Below are 18,729 nucleotides of genomic sequence, written 5' to 3' on the forward strand. Positions count from 1 at the left end.
TTCAAAATCTCTCATTTACCAAGTAAGGACACTGTGACCTGGTGACAGTAGGTGACTTGTTCAAGTTAGCGGCAGATCAGGACTACATACCAGGCCTTCGGGCTGTTCAGTTAAGTACACTTGGGAAAAACAAGCAATTCCCACCTGTTCTTGGAAGTGGTCCAGATTAATGCCCTGTTATCCCAAGATCTCACTTCTCTGAGTGAGAAGAATCTAGAAACTCTCCCAGGAAAAAGAAAAATGAATGGGTCTCTGACTGTGGGATGCAGTTCCTGCACTAAAGATGAGCCCCTCCAGGTGTCAGGAGAACCCCAAAGTCCCCTCAGAGCTTGTTATTCTTTTTTTTTTTTTAAGATTTTATTTATTTATTAGAGAGCGAGCGAGAGAGAAACAGCATGAGAGGGGAGAGAGTCAGAGGGAGAAGCAGGCTCCCCGCTGAGCTGGGAGCCCAATGTGGGACTCAATCCCAGGACTCCGGGATCATGACCTGAGCCGAAGGCAGTCGCTTAACCAACTGAGCCACCCAGGCGCCCAGAGCTTGTTATTCTTAAAGTACTCCTTAGAGTCTCAGGAGGTCATTGTGGAAGCAGGGGCATGGGGGCAAGGCAGCAAGGGGAGAGCAAAGTGAAGCTGGGGTCAAAGCTGGCATCTCCCCTTCCCAGGGGATGTCCTGGCTGCAGAGCCAGGGAAGCACCATCAGAGACCACAGTGCCTTTGCTTCCCCGCAGCACCTGCTCATTACCCCTTCCATCGTTAGACAAAATGGCTTTGAAGCCCATACAGTGTCCCACCATTTGATGTGTTCATTTCCTTGCCATAGGAAGGACACGGCCAGAATAAAGGGGCAGAGAATCACAGTCCCCACAAAGATGCATCCCCCACAGGAAAGGAACAAGGTGGCCCTGGCTTGTTTCTTGTAAGTCTTCATGTAAGCTCCTCCGACCTCATTTGCTCAGGTTAGGTCAGTAACAGGGTTTCCAGGGGTCCAAGGTGAGCAACAGATCTCCAAGTGCACCTGCACCACCAAAGTGGATTCAGCCATCTGCTTCCTTGATGTCAATTACCCGGCCATCCTCAGCGAAGGCGAACTTATTTCCAGTGCAGACAATCACGCCTGCATTCTCGAACTACTTCCATGGTCTCAGGGTCCCTCCCACACCCTGCCAGCAGGAGACCAGCATCTCCTTGCTCGATTCCTGTCCAGTGACCGCCTCGCTCGGCTGCCACCCAGTTCCTCATCTCACTTCCTCTGACCCACTCTCCAATTTTCTTTCTAAAACACCATTTCATCTCTTTCTGAAAACCCATCAAGGCCTGCAGGATACATTTCCAACTCCTTAGCGAGGCCACAAGGCCCCTTATTAGCTGTTCATCCTCCAGCCCAACACTGGAGTGCCCCAGGGTGTTGCAGACCATCCACTCTCTCTAGCCTCTGGCCTCACTCACCGTCTCCACTGTGGAGTTCCTAGCAGACTGCAAGAGACCCGGCTAGGTGTGAGGGCCCCAGGGGTCTTCTCTGTCTAATGCTCCTCTCTGGGGAGAGTCCTCAGCCCAGGGGCTCTTGCGGGTGTGCACCTGCTTCCCCTCCACCGGATCGGGAGCCTAGAGGGGAGATCCCAGAACTCCCAGGATTGGAGCTCAGTGATTACTGAAGAAATAAAATGTTTGACTCAAATTGGGCATTCTAAATTTTCAGGAACTGGACTAGTAATGTGCTGGATGAGAAGGGCTGTGAACACAGTACAAAGAGTCCTGGAGGGAAAGAGCATGGTCTCTGAGGCGGCAAGTCCCCTCAGGGCCCCTTGACAGCAGGCATAAGGCTTGGGCAGGAGAGGAAAGACCACCAGGGAGAGAGTGAGAGTGATTGAAGAGGACAGTTTGTAGGAGAGCGAAGTCTTCAGGGACCCCCCACAGACCTAACAGGTGATCTTGGGCAGGGGCTCACAGACTCTCATATAGATATTTTATTTGGGGGATATCGTGGCAGAAAAAAGGCCCCCTGAGCCTCCAAGTTCGTCTTCTTGTACTTGCTAACAAACAAATCAAACGTCTCCTGAATGTATGGGGACGTGAAGAACTTTTGGGAAGCTAACTCTAGTTTTTATGTGATTATAAGCAAAGGTAAAAAAAAAATCCCCGTCATCATGAAGCTAGCATTTTAGTGGGGAGAGACTAAACAAGGCAAATAAGTAAACCATCAGTAATGCAAGGAGGAGAATGAAGTAAGGCCAGGGACAGGAAGTGCGTTCAAGTTTCAGGCTGGGAGGACTCTGGAGGCTTCTGGGAGGAGGCCCCAGAGTGCGGCTGAGAAGGCAGAAAGAGCAAGCGCTGGGAGTGTTCAGCAGCAGAAGGGCCCAGAGAGGGATCAGCAGGTGCCTAGCTCCAAGTGGGTTCCAGAAAAGGCCTGTGGGGCCGGGGACAATGGGGCGGGAAGCAAGACGAATAAGCGCAGCCAGGCGGGAGGATTTACAGATTGGCTGCTACTCACGTAGCTGAGGAGGCACTGGATGCTTCTTAGTGGAGAAGTGACATGATGCCGAATTTAACAGGAGCTCCGGGGCTGCTGTGTTGAGAGCAGAGTGAGGGGGGCACCGGCAGAGCAGGGAGCTGGGTGAGGAGGAGACAGCAACAACCCCCACAGGAAGTAGAGGGGTTGGGGTCAGGTCAGTGGGGGGGTAGGAGCGACTTGGTGCCCAGACACGGTTAGGACATGTTAGCACAGAATTTGCTGACAGATGGAAGGAAGAAACAGGAGTCCATGTTACTCCAACGTATTTGGCGTAAGGGTAGCAGAAAGGTTGAAATGCCCATTCACTGAGGTGGGAAAAGCAGCAGGAAGAGCAGGTTTGGGGTGAAGGTAACGTCAGGAACCCAGTTACAGCCCTGTTACATTTCTGGTGCCTTCTAGGCACCAGGTGGAGGTGTGACTTAGGTTGGGGTCCAGCCTTTCGGGAAGAGGCCTGAGCTACATACACAAATGCAAACGTCTTCCGTGTTCAGTGTTCAGATAGGACTTAACCACGAGGCTGAGTGAGGCGCCAGGGGAGCAGGTCATGAGGGAAGGTAAGGGGCTGGGGGGCCAGTCCTGTCCTCCAATGGTAGGAGGCTGGGGAGCTCCAGATTCAACCCATGTGACCCCAGGGATGGGGCCAGAAAGGTGGGAGGCGGTCCCGGGAGCATGGTGTCTTGAAGGCTAGGAGAAGGATGTGTTTTTTGGAGGGAAGCATGAAGTCTGCCCAGTGTGGTTGGCTCTCAAAGCCAGACGAGGACTACAAATTCACCTTTGTCTGGTGCAGCCGCTGGCCCGGCGTGGCAGGTGGTCTGCGGGAGAGGGCAGTTTTGCTGAGTAGCTCCGGCAGAAATCTTAGGACAGTCTTACTGGGGTTGGTTCAAGAGCCACTGGGAGGAGAGAAACCAGACACAGTCTGGGGCAAGGGCTGTGTGCTGTTGGTCGTGAAGAGGAGAGAGACTGGGTGGGGGAGAGACAAGAGGGGCTTAAGGAAGGTTTTCTCCCAGGAAAACCCAGGGCGTGCGTGTGTGTGTGTGTGTGTGTGTGTGTGTGTGTGTGGGTGTGTGTTGGGGAGCGACCTGCAGATGACTTAGGACGACGTAGGGGACACAGAGGAGGACGGTGAAGGCATTTCCTCTACTAGCAAGAAGGACTGGGGTCCAGTGCCCGAGTGCAAGGGCAGCCTTCTATGGGGCAGGAGCCCCTGGAAAGTTCTCTGACAGGCTGGGCAGAAGCTGGCTCCGAAGGGCTCTGCAGTCAGGCACCATGCTCTTGGTGGCTTGCTATCACCCACACCCAGCTTGCAGGTTTTGGGGTAGCCAAGGAGTGCAGATTCACTTAGCCACATTTGTGCCCCGAGTCCCGTGGACGTCTTTGGGAGCGCAGGTGAAGTTCCTTTGGCGCGCAGGGCGCCTCAGAACTCAGTCCTTTGGGTTCCCGGGTGAGAAGCCAGGGCAGTGCCCAGTGAGGAGGGTGGGGGGCACCGCGTCCTCCCGGGTTCGGCGTGGGCCTAGCCATCAGGCGGCTCCCCGCCACAGCGCGTGGGGGCCGTGAGCCCACGGATTCCCGGGAGTCCGGCTCCACTGCGGAACCGCCCTGTGGCCGCCCCCCCATCCTCACACTGCACGCGCACCCCTGGGCGCTCGGAGCGGAGGGCGAGCGAGCGGGTTTGAGTTGCCTGTGGTGCGCAGAGGGAGGCGACACCCTCGGCCCGAGTCACTGCCCTGCGCCACGTGGCCTCCCCCCCCACCTGTGTAGCTACGGGTCTGGGGGGCAGACAGGCCCTGGCCCATTCCCTCTCCCCGTGCGGGGGCTGAGCACAGCTCCCTTCTGTTTTCGTGCTTGCATTACACAGGGAAAAAGACCCCTGGGCTTGGAGGGGCAGGAAAGGGCAGGGCCCTGGCCTTTTAAGGGTGGTCACTGGGGTCCTCCCCCCTCCCCCCGCCTCAAGGCGAGGGTGACTGTCCCCGCATGAGAGGAGCGCCCCCCACAGGCGTGACAATCTCGCGGACCGGTGGTCCCCGCGCGCGGGCATCCATCCATTCACTGCGGTTCTCTGAGCCCAGCGTGGCCCTGAGACTCTGACCGAATCTATGAATGGGGAGAGGCAAGAGAAGAAACGTCTGCTTCCACTCCCCGCCTCCCCGCCCCCTCCTCCGCCTCCCTCCCGACTGAGCGAGCCAGATACTAAGTGACAAGGGGCCGGGGCGGGAGCGGGGGGGGGGGGAGCCCTGCGGGGGCGTGCAAGAGGGGTGCAAGTCTGGCTGGAGACAGCACTATTTATATACTCCGGAGCTCCAGGACAAAGCGAGCAGATCGGAGTCCCCCCGCCCCAGAGCCTCCCTGGCCCCTCCCCAGCGGCTTTGATTTCATTACCCCCCCCTCCCCGGGGGCGGGCTGGCAGGTGCGGGGGTGGGAGCCATCTCTGAGCCAAAGGTCCGGCTGCTGACGTCGGAGCGCCCGCTCCTGTCAATGAACGGCAGCGGCAGCCTGGGGACTTGTGTGGCAACGAGGCTACAGACGTCATCGCCTCCTGTTGGACGCGGGGGGTGTCCGAGCTGCAGCTCCGGCTTAAAGGAAAACTCTCCAAGTTCCAGGCAGCCAGGGAGAGTCGTTCCTGAGAGCACAGGCACCCCCGAATGCCCAGTGTGCGCGGCGCACAGCCTGGCACACGCGCGTACACACGCACACACGCGCGCGCTCACACTCGCACTCATGTTCTCCCTAGATGTGCGGGTCCAAACTTGCGGCCGCAGAGAGGATGAGCTGAAATGGACCGGTCTTCGTTGGTGCCTAGAGTGCTCCACGCGGCTTCCCTGGAGACCCCCCCGGGGGGGGGGGTAGGGAAAGAAGAATACCACACTCGGTTTAGAGTTGTCTCCCCCTTTCCTGAGAAGATCTGCGCGAAATCCAGGGTGCCCGGAGCCTTTGGAATATGCCTGCTGAGCGGAGCAGAAGCGAGCGTTCTTGGAGAGGTCCCGAACTTGGGCCACCGGCCTCGCTTGGCAACTTGCTTTGCGCAGTTCTCAATGGAGCCCTGGACCCACAGTGTTCCTGGCCGGTTGGCTTATTTTTTCCCTCCGTTCCCCTCTCTCTTTTTTAAACATACCAACTTGAAACGAAGCGGAGAGCAGATCCGCACTTCAGCACACTTTGGCGGGTAAGTTGATAGTTGCTTTTACCTATTATTTAACCCCTGAGAGTCCAGAAAAACTTAACTCTGACCTTTTTCCGACTTTCCCCCCATCATCTCCGTCCATCCTTTCTGGCATTGAGAGGGTCTGCGTGCGTGTGGTTTGGGGACATGACTGCTTTGGAGGAGGGCTGGCTAGTGGGATTGGGGATTAACCCCGAAGTCTGTAAGGCTCAAGGGGCTGCACAGGAGGTGAGAGAGCCTGCAGCCACCCCCAGCGCTGAGCAATTGCCTCCCGGCTGCCTGCCGCCTGACCTGAGTTTGCAGCTCCAAGTTCCCTGTGAAGGCTGCCCCCCAGCTGCAAACCGCATCCGCGGCGATGCTAGCCTGGCAGGTGCTTGATGAAGAAGCTAAGAGAAGCTGCTGGTGCTCCCAGCCCCTTCCTTGCTCCCTTCTTGGCCTCCCTCCCGGGTTCTGGATGGGGGCAAGATCCTCTCCTCCTCTTTCCATCCCTCACCTCTGCTGCCACTCTTCTTGCCCCCCCCACCTCTCCCAACCCCTTTTCGCAAAAGCCTACGTGATGTCATGGGGAGGAGGATTCCGAGTCTCCAGCACCTGAAGGCATCACTATGTTGCATTCTGCAGCATTTTATTTTCTTCATTCCACCCAATTTTCCTTGCAATCCATTGAAAACATCCCCCACCAAACATCACAGGCCATGCCCCCCTCCCAGAACCCCACTCCTGCATGAATAGACAGGGCCAGGGGTGCCAATACAGAGCATCCCACCTCACCCCCTCCCAGATTAGGAAGAAATCAGCAGAGGGGCCCAAGGAGCCTCTCTTCCCTGGGTTCTGAGCTCTCCTCTCCTCTCAGCTTACCCTTCTAGTGGAGAGAAGAAGAGGAAGGAGGAAGGAGGGAGCGCGCCAGCGAGCGCAAACAGCCCCCTAGACGTAGGGCAGCTCTGCCTAACAGACTGTGGGATCTCTGCGCCCTTCCCTGCCTCCTGCCTTCCCTGCCTCTCCAAAGGGCCTGCCCTCCATCTCCCTCCCTGGTCTCTACTCCCCACCCCTTCCGTCCTCGCTCACTCCCCTCCACCTAACCCCACCTTCACTCTCCTCTCCGAGGGGGGAGGGCCGGGGGTGGGAACAGAAACCCCCAAAGCCCCAGCCCCGGGCAGAGAGATGTCGAAGAAACGCAAAGCCCTCGAGGGTGGAGGAGGTGGAGGCGAGTCCCTGAGCCCAGAGGAGGAACCCACTGCCTGGTCTGGGGGCCGCGGCCGCCAGGAGCAAGGTAGGGGGAGGGGGAGGAGGAGAGGAAAAAGGAGCGGCCGGGAAGGCTTTTGGAGTTGAGATCCTCTGCAGGAATGCTCTAGCCGGTCTTCGTCACAGCTTCCCATGTCAAGGCAACTTGAGTAGACTTTTTCCCCCCACAAATGGGATTTTACTTGTGTCTTCAGGCAATTGGGGGTAGGGTGGGGATGAGCTGATTCAGCCGGTGCTGGAGACCCAAATTTGGGAGAACTTGAAGCTCTGTGGGGAGAAAGGGAAGGTGGGGTGGGATGGGAAAGGAGGCAGGAAGAGGCCAGGGAGATGTGGAGTGGGGGCTGCTGACCATTTCCCGGTCCTCTGCCTACCTTGTCCGGTGCACTGGTGCACACCGTGACAGACCATCCTGTGCATGTATAGGTTGCATTGCTGTCTGCGTGCCCACAACCTGTGTCTAGAGGGTGGGGTGCCGATGCTGTCCCCCTCATGCCTGTGGCCTGGGAGGGAAGGCAGGGAGGATGTTGCCTTCTCCCTTGCTTCTCCAATCCAGGGATGCTAAGGGTTGCGTCATGTTGAATCCTCACCCTTGCACAGGCAGGCCCTTTGCGTTCTACTGAAGTTAGAGGGGAAGGTTTGAAGCAAATCTGGGGATGTGTTGTGATTCCAAGGAGAGCTGTTGTGATAGGAGCAGTGAGGCACTCCTTTCCCTAGAATGATACCAAGGAAAAAGTGAAGAAGGGGAAATTTCCTATGCAAACAAAAGTAATACCTGGGTATCTGATTTCCACATCAAAGAAACCCAAACAGACACCTTTTATTTCACTTAAATCATTGTGGATTTGATTAAAGGTAAGCCCAAAGGAACCAGTCAAGCTTTTTCTGGGCTGTCATTAAAAGACAAAGGAAAAATGACCCAGATGCAAATATTTTGCTGTTGGTTAAACTGTGGAAGAAGAGATGGAAGGGCTCATTGGTGGGGGGGGGGGGAGGGAGGGTGGATCGGGATCCGGGCAGGTGGAGGAGTTCTTCTGAGTGTTTGCTTTCCTTTCCAGAACTGAGCCTTGTGGTCTTGGTTGGTGGCAGGGGCAGGTCTGAGCAGAGCACCAGGAGACATGGGCGTGTGTCTCCAAAATGGAGTCATGGCTCTTCTGCCCTGACGTCATAAGAAACACAAAGTCACCAAGTCCTTCCTGCACAAAAGACATGAATCTCTGTGTCCACTGGCAACATTTTGCATGGTTTGTGTGTGTCAAGGCAGAGGTTAGGTGTTGGCTATCCCTGGACAGTGCATTTTGGATTTGATAGAAATAGATGAGAGTAGGGTTGTCCACTTACCTAGAAATAGGTTGTATTTTAGTGACTGCCCATGTTTTGACTTTAGTTGCTCAGTTATGATCTGAGAGCAAAAGTCAGTACATTTCTTAAATTAATTTTACTGGAAAAATGGCATTTGGTAATAAATTCAAATAATGCAAATGGCTTTATCTGAAGGGTTGGTATTTTTCCATCTTTGGGGAGAATAATTTGGTATCACCATGAGTATCTGACACATTCATGGGCTCTATCTCCAGTATTTGGTTTTGGCCTGAAGGTTACTCTCAAAGATGCGTACCATGTTCTTCTGCTTAAGCAACTAGTGAAATCTATGGGAACTGACGTCATTATCATGGTAAATAACAACACGGGGCCATTTTATGGCATTTTAATAATTAATGAATACATGACTTCCGGTTACAAAAGAAATAAGAATTGTATTTTAACAGACCTATCTCCTCTTTTTTTGTGGGAATGCATGGTATTACAACTTAAAAAGCTATGCTCTGGAGGTCCTGTACTAATAGTAGCAACTAATTTGCACATTCCCCAGTGCAATAGGACCCGTCAGAGAATATATTGCAAGTCAGGATAGGTGACAGTAAGTACCTATATCCATATTATGCAGAGATTATAATAATTTTGAATTGACTTGTACAAATTGGTTTTGTTCTAAAGCTTACAGATATCTAATGATTTCACTGCATCCTTTGTATCTGGCAAATAAAAATGCCACTTGGTAATCGCCTGTGAGGATGTAACTGTAGAAACCATTAAGACTGTAAACACTCAACTACTGTATTATGATGAATGCATTTATTTGGGAAATGGTAGCCAGGGCACATGCCCAAAGTGGTGGCAGAACATCTCTATGTATATGGCAGGACGTATGGCTGAGCACACTGTGACCGCGGAAGACGCGGAGACCAGGTGAGACCCGGTGTGTGAGTGCCCTGTGGTTCTGCTCATGCACCCCCACACGAGGCCAAGGACCTGGATCTCCTCCACCTCCCCAATGCAGTGCTGTTATTGTTTTTCCTCTGGGTCTCTCAGCCAGACCTGACAGTATGCGCACTGGAGAACAGAGGAAAATATTTACATCAGTCTAGCTGACCTTGAATGTCAGAAGGGGCTTCTTTTAAGTCCAGTGACTTGGAAGGCCAATGTGTTTGTTCATTTTAACCATCAAAAGTATATTATAGTGTGTATTAAATTAAGGCAATTGGAAATTAAATTTCAGTGGTAGTCATTGATTATAAGACCATCTGTCAGCAGGTTGGCTTGATCCAAAGTTTTAAATAGCTGTTAAGTATACAGGCTACCTGGAGAGAAGATGGTGGGGACTTGGAACCTAGGAACAGAAATCCATCATGCCTTTTCATGCCCTTACCTACCACCAATCTATGCCAGGGTGCACACAGTTCCCAGTCATGGCTGGTGGGTATTCGCTTCAGGTCCAACGTGGATATTTCCTGGTTATTGTGTTGTAATGGCTCCTGCGCTCTTTATAGGTTCTGTTCAGGAGATCCCTTATGGGGAGGAGGTAAGGTCCTACCTGGGTCATGGTGAACACCATGGATGGTTTTGGTTTTCTCCCCGACTGTGATCACTCCGTCCTATTTCATTTAGCTGAGTAAAGAGGAAAAGGAAGTGCGTTGTCCTAGTTTTAGCTGGACATTTCTTTGGATGTCCATTGAAATTATCTGACATGTGCACACGTGTAAGCCTGCATGCACACATGCTTGTGTGTGTGTTGTGTGTGTGTGTGTGTTGTGTGTGTGTGTGTGTGTAAAGTCACGGCCAGAGTATTGTCCCCTCATGGGTCCTAGCTGAGTCCAATATGTGTTCAGATTATACTGATGAAAGATATTTGCATAAACCGTTCAACTTATATTTTGTCTTTACAACTAAGAGTTTGGCATGCCAATGGACAATGCCCGCCACAGTTTATGCTTGGCTCTGCTTCTACTTTTCTCCATTGCTTTGAACTTAGACACAAGAGGATGTCCCAATGTTTAGTTAGTTGTGAAGATGATGGCTGTGTTGAAGGCTTTATGGGAAAGTCTCTGACGAAAACACTGAATAATTTTATTGATTGATCTTATTCCACGGGAAGACACTCGGATGTTTTCCATTCTTTTCACATTCTCTTCATTTTAGTTCCTTTCTGAGGAATTATTCTTTCCTTGGAAGCTGGTTTGACCACAAGACATGTTATCAGCCACCGTGTGCTGAGGCGCAGTGGGAAGCGCAGTTTCCCTAGCCTCACTCTGGTGAGAAGCCTGCTCTCCTGGCCTGTCCATCTTCCCGCCCTTACCCTGATTATTGTGTATTGTTTTGTCTTCTAGCTTTCACTCTTATTTCTTTTGGGATTATTTTTGAATGAAAATGATGTCTGTTGTTCATTATGACATTCCATACATCTAATGAGTGTTTTAAACATAAGTAGTTTCTATTTGTTGATGGAATTGGCTAAGATCCCATCCAATGCAGTTTTCCAGATTCCTGCCACAGCAGAGTCCCCTGAAAGGGAGCCTCTATATGGAAGGGAGCTAGGGCAGCTCTGGATAGGAACTATGGCCTACTGGCAGTTCACATTCCCCACACTTCCTGAGCTGCAGGGAAACCGGCTATGGGTAAGCTATTCCTTCCTCCGATGAGTGAATGCCTGGAGCAAACATATGGTTTCCTAAAACTGTGTATCTCCTTGACATCACAGTGGCATTTGGGTTTTGTGGCTTCCTTGTATTATTAATGGGTCCTTGGTTTGGAGGGCATTCTATGCCTCTAAAACTCATTACAGATAAACATCTAGATTGTTAACTGGCTTACATCTCCATGGCCCCCCGACACCAGTTGGAATGATTTTTTTCCTAACAGATTAATTTTTTAAAATAATTGACTAGATTGTTTTGTTATTATGAAAAAATATTTTAAAGGGTGATTTATAATCACTAATAGAAAAGAGTGGGCATGACCTCTGGAGGAAGAACTGATGCTGAAGACCATTCTTTCAGAAGTTTGAGAGCAAAGAGCTGCCCATTCAGGTATTTTTTATAGTTCTGTTAGCTTCTCTGGCTCCCACCAGGAGGGCCACTGCTGTTTGGGGCACCAGAGGTGCTGGAGGAGAGAGAACGGGAGTCAGAGACTTCTTACAGCTGCACCAGAAAGGAAATTACACGTGTCTGGAACACGAAAGACACCCTGTTGTGTGTCTCCTTGTCCATAACTCTAGAAGCTTGAACTGGATGGCCTGGATGGCCAAACCTTTAAGACTTGGTTGTGTTGGTGTGAAGAAATGGACAGATCGCACTGGACCGCAGACTCCTTGGTAACTCACCAAGGGGGCCGAGTGTCTGAAATGATAAAAGTGCTGAGTACCATTCATACGCAACCATCACTGACAAAGCGTCGGAGTTTGCTGTGACTTCATTACAAATGTCTGAAGTATACGGGGAGGAATGATTTGTTATAACATACAAGAAAAACCCAGCATCCACTGATAATATGTTAATGCAATCTGTCCTGCTCTCTGCTTTATATGAAGCTCTTTTCTTGCCCATTTCCTCCAGGCTTCGTTATTCAGTGTGTGTCTGATTGTCAGGTTTCTGAAGTCATTGTTATTTAATTGTCTGAAATGTAATGCAGAAGAATTTCAAAGTGGAACTGAAGTGTTGCCAATGACAGGATTTCATGATGTCCCTGAGAGTGACTCTGGGAACAGGGCCACTCCTGTGTGAAGCCACTGGAAATGAGTTAGACTTTCATCTGAAGAAAGAACAGCCACAAGGAATATCCAGTGTCTCCACTACTATATATTTTATGCCATTTGATTCTATTTGGCAAACATCTTTGGAGTAAGCACTGCACCTGTGCTAAGTGCTGGTCACACGGGGTCCTCGGGAACGGGCATGGCCTCAGGGTCACTGTGGGGATGCAATGTCTCACTCGTGGGACAAAATGCTCTCTGATATTTTCTTATTTTGCTTTTTTTTTTTAATCATCTGCCTCTCCCTAGGAGAATATATTTTTGATAAAGGCAGAAATATTTTTTCTTTTTCTTTCTTTCTTTCTTTTTCTTTCTTTCTTTCTTTCTTTCTTTCTTTCTTTCTTTCTTTCTTTCTTTCTTTCTTTCTTTCTTCTTTCTTTTCTTTCTTTTTTTTCTTTTCTTTCTTTCTTTCTTTCTTTCTTTCTTTCTTTCTTTCTTTCTTTCTTTCTTTCTTTCTTTCTTTCTTTCTTTCTTTCTTTCTTTCTTTCTTTCTTCTTCTTTCTTTCTTTCTTTCTTTCTTTCTTTCTTTCTTCTTCTTCTTTTTTCCTTTCTTCCCACTGTGTACTTCTAGAAGTTAGAATTTAGAATAAAGCCTGGCAATAGTAAGTCCTCTGTAAATATTTGCTGAACAAATGTGCGAATGAATGATTGCACTCCCCTTTTAATGGAAATTTTCTGTGGATGTAGGATGCGCAGAAGTTATTACAGAAAAAGGTTAAGGCAGACTTTTAGGGGAGCCTATAGATGGACTCCGTGCCCTCCGCTGTCCCTGCTTTGGTCCATCTGTGTTGTGAGGCGCCACTCAGTTACAAGTGGTGAAATCCAGAAAGAAGGAACTACAGACGAAGGGTTTTTCAGGAAGGTTCTGGAGCAGCGCAGGGACTTGAGGGACAGTCACAGATAGAGTGGTGGGACCCAAGCCTTGGACTTGGCTCTTTCTCCTACCTCATCCATTCCCGCAGATAACAAGGTCAACAACAGGTCAGTCCCTTATGATCCTGAGCAGCGGCACCTGCTAGTCCAGCCGAAATGGCCCAAAGACAAAATTTCTCATTCTGTGATGGGGTAGGGTCTCTTTCCATAAGAGGTTGTGCATCAAACAGGACAGCCACCCCCTCACTGAGACAGGCAGCCCCATTCCTGCCCCTTTTCCCATCAGGAAATCACCAGCACTTCTTTTATTCTCTAGTAAAATTATGCACAAACGCTCTCCTTCGGCATGAAGGTCTGCCACACCGGGGTCCCATAGGAGACCCAGTGAACTAATAGAGGGGCCAGTGGTGTATCAACTGAAAATTGCGACACACACGTAAGCCTTGATATCTGCGTTCACCCTATTCCTTCCTTCAAGGTTCCCCGCCTTTCAGCTAAGTGGACAAGTACTTTCTGTGATTGTTTACGAAGTTTCTTCTTCCAAGCGCTTCTTTCTCCATTTGGTGTCTGTTCATGGAAACCTTAAATATCCGTGGAGGCCCCTCCTCACTTCTGCCTCCTCCGTGAAGCCAGGGCCACCTCCACCAGGGAGGCACCTTTTCCTCCCGAGTCTGGAGCTCTGGGTGGTGTCCTCGGCTCACACCACATTCAGTGTGGCATGAGGATCGCAGTTCAGTAGTTTTTGGACCCCTCTTCCTCCCATTGGCCTGAAAGAGTCTAGAGAAAAGGAGCGTGTTACAGACACATGGTGTAGTCCATAGAGTAGTAAGTTATCACTTGTCCAAAATGTATGCATGGGGCGGGGGCAACCTGGAGCAACAAAGCCTCACACTCGTGCATTGATTAGAAGCTCTGTACTAATTACCAGGGATGGTCTCTGCATGGTGTGGGAAAGCAACTAAAAATTACCATCAACTTTGAGAGCATTATTTAAGAATAATTTTGTAATTTAATAGACTGAATCATGTGGTGCTTTGGAGGTGATAGAAAATGTAAGGATAAGACTTGTTTTGCTTCAACGACATCTTTTCAAGGTGGATAATTGATAAGCAAAAATGCTTAAGTTTCGTTAGGAAACTCTGTCTTGTTGAAGAAGGAAATTGACCAGATGTCCAAGAGGATGAGTTGCAATAAAGAACAAACACCTTGCATGAAAAAATTGCATTAGTGTATTTATAAGTAGCCCCAAGTCATTCCACACGTATTTGGATATTCCTGGAAGTTCTGTCCCCACCTGCCCTGCCATCGCTGGGTCAGGGACTCCCCGCCCTGCTGCTCTGTCCCACCTTCCCATGAGCCGCACATACCTTTATATGCCACGAACTTGGGTGTTTCTTCAGAACGTTGCGTGTTTGTTTGTTTTTTTTAAGATTTTAAGCTTTTGTTAATGGAGTACATTCTTGAGCCAACTTCAGCTAAGTTCATCAGTAAACCTTCTTTTTATCTTTCACTCATAAAACATGTGCAGAAGTGCTGTAAAATTTTGGAACGGCCTCAACCAGTGTTTCTCAGACGGTGGGTAGTAACCTATTTGTGAGTCATGACATCTATTTTTAGTGAGTCCCAACCAGATTTCTAAAAGCTGAATGGAATGGGGGAGAAGCCAAGGAGAGGATGGGGGGCAGGAGGGGAGGAGGGGCCAGCGTAGGGGTGGTGGTGGGGAGGAGGGAGGGGAAGAGCGGAGGGGAGGAGGGGAGAGGAGAGGAGGGGAAGGACGGGAGGGCCGGAGGGTCAGAGCGAGTCCAGCAGACTGGGCAGGTATTATTTAGGGACGTGTGTGTATATTTGGTCTATTGTAAGTTAAATTTCCCACTGTGAGTTGAAAAAGTAGTAAAATCGTGGGTCTGGGCTGTATTTGACAGATATCTTGGTAAGAGCTGTGGCATGATGCCAGAGCTGTTGTGGCCTCTTGGTGAAAAATGATACATTAAAGCAAATCTCTGGATCAAGGATCATCTTCCTAGGGCTCTGTGCCTTAAGGATGCATCAACATAGTAGGACCTGCAAGGCCTCCACCCCCCTGGTTTGTCCTGACACAGGCAGCCCTGCTCCCAGCCCTTCCCAAGGTAGCTCCTGGGATGTGCCTCTAAGGCTTCCGTGTGAACTCTGGCTCCCCAGCTAGACTGAAAACCATTTTAAGAGCATGATCAAGTCTTCAGTCCTGCTTTTCTTCTAGGAAGGAGCGCAGAGTAGGCCGTCAACGGATGACTTTACGTTCCTGGCTGCGACCGGAACACACCTGTGTGCTGGACCCCGCAGGGAGAGGTGGGAGGAGGGCCACACCAGGAGGGCAGATGGGAAGATCCGCCCTCGGGGCTCTCCTGGCAGGGCGGCTCGGACAGCCGGGTGTGCTGTGCTTGGAGGGACCGGCGGGAGCCCCTCTCCTCCGGGCACACAGTCGGTCCTCACCGGCAGGGAGGGTCTTGTTTCCCCACGGCACCTCAGTGAGAGGAACCAGCTGTGCTCCACCTGACACCACAGAAGGAAAGGCACACTCTCCTTCCAGAGATCATTTCTGTGCTCTGGAAAACTTTTCACGTCTAATTCTCAATCTGTATGTGCTTGGGCGGTATTTACCTGTTTTGTTTTGTTTTTTTTTAAGTGAGATTCTTTTAGGCGTCCACTGATACAGAGCATAGCTTTTCACCCCCCCACCCCAGAGCCCAGGAGGCTGGACTTTAGCGCCCCCCCCACTTATGCTGTGATTGGTGCATTGTCAGGTATCACTTCCTATTTTATACTTTAAAATGTTTAACGTTAAATGCAGTGGCTACATACAGTTCTTTACTTTTCCCCTTCAAGTGTGAAATCTCACCAGTCTAGATTGGGTAGGTAAAGAGGTAAAATAATGAAACAAATCAAGAAAAGCTCTGTGGCTGTCTACATGCCAATACGCAGAAATTAATGCCAAATCATCTTTGGAAATGTTTGGTACAGCTATGGCGTTCAGAAGGCAGGCCTGACAATTTAAACTTTCCGGTTCTCTTTTTTAAAACTAGAGGCAGTAAATTACTATTATTTTACTCTCTTGCCACTCAACTTGGTTCTTAACTGATGAGGCACCATTAATAATCTGGTCTGAGTGTGGACGGAGAGAGAGAGAGAGAAGAGAAAATGAGTTCACCATCACACAGTCTCATGTTCACTGTGCGCGAAGCACCAGCCCCTTAGATGGCCGACAGGCAAGGGCGCGTTTTTTCAGCCCCTAAGGAATTTACAGTCTTTACAGGAAGATAAGAATGTGTTACACGAGCCATTAAGCGAGTAGCTTCATGGAAGCCATCCAAAGGGTCACAGAGGCTTCTGGAAGGGGGTGATCCATTTCTTGCAGGCTGGATTGAGTTGAATCATCTTGACATGTTCATGAGGCGGCAAAGAGCGGTTCCTCATGCACAAGCTTTGGATTTAACAACCGGAGTCCATTCCTGCAACTTTCCCTTCATTTAGAAGAGATTTCTTTAGGACAGCTTTCACTGGACTCAGTAAGGCTCTCTGAAAACCCTTGTTCTGATCATGTTTCCTTCAATGTGCTCTCTTTGTTGCTGCAATTTTTAAAATTTATTCTTGAATGAAAAGTAAATGTAATTTGTAAACATTGAAAAGATACAACAGGTATATAATATGTTTTCTTTCTAGGACTGGTTCCCACTCCTTTTCATTATAGATCCTGCCTGTTTCCTCTCACTTTATTCTTAACAAAGCTTATTCTTTTTTTAAATTGCTCTTGTAAATCGAATTATTTTCCCCATTAATTTTTTTAGACTAGTTTCTTGTCCATGGTGAACACTATGGATATTTTTGTAAACTGCTTTTTAAATCTTGACATGATCTCAAACTGACAGAAAAGTTGCAAGTACAGTAGAACGGCCTTGTTTTTTTTTTTTCCCCAGAGCCATTACCCTGACTAAATATTTAGTATGCACTTCCTACAAACCAGGACAGGCTCCTACACGAATGCGACACAGCCACCCAAGCCAGACGGGTCATGGGTCCGTTGCTACCATGCAGCCTTCAAACCCCACTCACATTTTCCAGCCGTTCCCATAGCATCCTTAGTAGCAAAGGATCGGGTCCTGAGCCACCCACGGCCCCTGTCCTTGGTGTCGAGTCTGGAGCAGTTCGTCGGTCTCTCAAAGACTTGCAGCACCTTGGTGTTTTTAGAGATTATGACCAAGTTATTTTGTAGAACGTGTCTTGGTTTGAGTTTGTTCTGATGTGTCCTCATGGTTAGATCCTCCCATTGGGAGGAATATCATAGAAATGGTGCTGTGTTTTCCTTGTTGCATCTCAACAGATGGCCCGAGCGTTAGGTTTGTCCTATTTCTGACGGTGTCCACCTTGACCACGCGATCATTTGATTAAGGTAGTGTCTTCCAATTTTCTCCATTGTAAAGTTTCACTTTCCCCCCTTCTGAGCAGCAAGGAATTTGTGGGAAGGTAGTTTGATCCACTCTATTCCTCTTCAAACTTCAAATTATTCACTTGTTGATTTATCTGAATTTCGACTCTGGCTCTCCTTATTCACAGGTTGTAATACATTGCAGCCGCTATTTATTTTGAGGCTCAAATCGTCCCAGATTTGGCGAGTGCGAGCTCCTTCGAGGTAGCTTCTGTATCTTTGGACAAATACATGTCAATCTCAGTCTTGATCTCTTTCTCTGTGTCTTCCTATGTGGAGAGACCAAGACATACACACACTTATAAACACGTTCACATCTGCAGTTTTTTTCTATATTTATCTTTATTCAAAACCAGGAGTTCATGCCAACACTATCATTCTGATCCACTGTGTCAGGGTTCATTCTAGGAGTTTCTTTTCTCACTCTCTTCTCTGACAGTGAGAAACCTGTCCACCTGTATCTACACCTCTGCCATCTGAGGAATTTTCTTTCCTCACTGCTGCCACCGCTCCCCTGTGTGGACACCGTCCTCACGCGTCCGGGCGGTGACGCAAAGATCTGGTCCAGCACAGTGCTGCCCTTGGCCTTGGCTGAGCTGCCTCTTTGGCCCCATCTAATGACCTGAGGACTGAATTGTTCAGGGATGGGAAGAGGAAGAAGAGGAGAAAGAGAGGGGCAGAGGACGTTTGCTTGCTGATTCCGTATACTTATCTACCGTACTGATTTCTTACGTCATTTATACTTGCTCTTCAGATTATTTTTTCAAGCACCTCAGGTGATCAGTTACGACTAATGGTGACTTGACCTCCTCCCTCCAAGTGTGATACCTTGTATCCTCCTCACCTGACGGCAGTGTTGCCTGATACTCCCAGAATGTCATGATAGTAACAATAGTAAAGATGTTGTGGGGATGCTTTGTCTGTTTGCTCACTTACTTAAGTGCTGGCCTTTGGGAAGAGACAAGAGACCTCATCAGCGTGATTATTCCTAAACTCAAACCTGACTCCATCATGCACCTGGACCCAGCCATGGGCGGGATTCCCACCGACCGTAAGGCAACCCTCCCCACGGTCTGTGGGGCCCCGTGTGCTCCGGCTTCACCTCCTTCCCCAGGCTTGCCTCAGGACTTTTGGTAACAGCGGCGTCAGAATTTTTATCAAATGACTTTCTACCTCCTATAGATATATTCATGTGATTTTTTACTTTAGATCTGTTAATCGCTTCAAAACATTCAAAGCTCCCCATTCACTTGGAAGTTCCCGATTAAGTACAACTGAGGTTTTTCACACACTTGGTCAGCAAGTGACTCAGAGAATCCCATGACTTGAACATATTTCTCAGTCTCTCTCTCTCTCTGTCCGTCACCTCACCACGGTAAGCACCTTGTGCTCCTCCTTGGCTG

At 49.5% G+C, this 18,729-nt stretch overlaps 1 protein-coding gene across 1 annotated transcript in view; it reads left to right on the forward strand.

Annotated features, from left to right (window-relative positions):
- Positions 1 to 5,106: 5,106 nt before the first annotated feature.
- Positions 5,107 to 18,729, forward strand: part of PDE10A (phosphodiesterase 10A) — a 582,460-nt gene continuing 568,837 nt past the window's right edge. Inside the window, exon 1 of the mRNA XM_027601960.2 lies at positions 5,107 to 5,669. Coding sequence (XP_027457761.1) covers positions 5,281 to 5,669 — 389 coding nt within the window. The 5' untranslated portion in view covers positions 5,107 to 5,280. The remainder of the gene's footprint in view (positions 5,670 to 18,729) is intronic.

Source organism: Zalophus californianus, chromosome 7 (genome assembly GCF_009762305.2).
Source record: "Zalophus californianus isolate mZalCal1 chromosome 7, mZalCal1.pri.v2, whole genome shotgun sequence".
Taxonomy (NCBI): Eukaryota; Metazoa; Chordata; class Mammalia; order Carnivora; family Otariidae; genus Zalophus; species Zalophus californianus.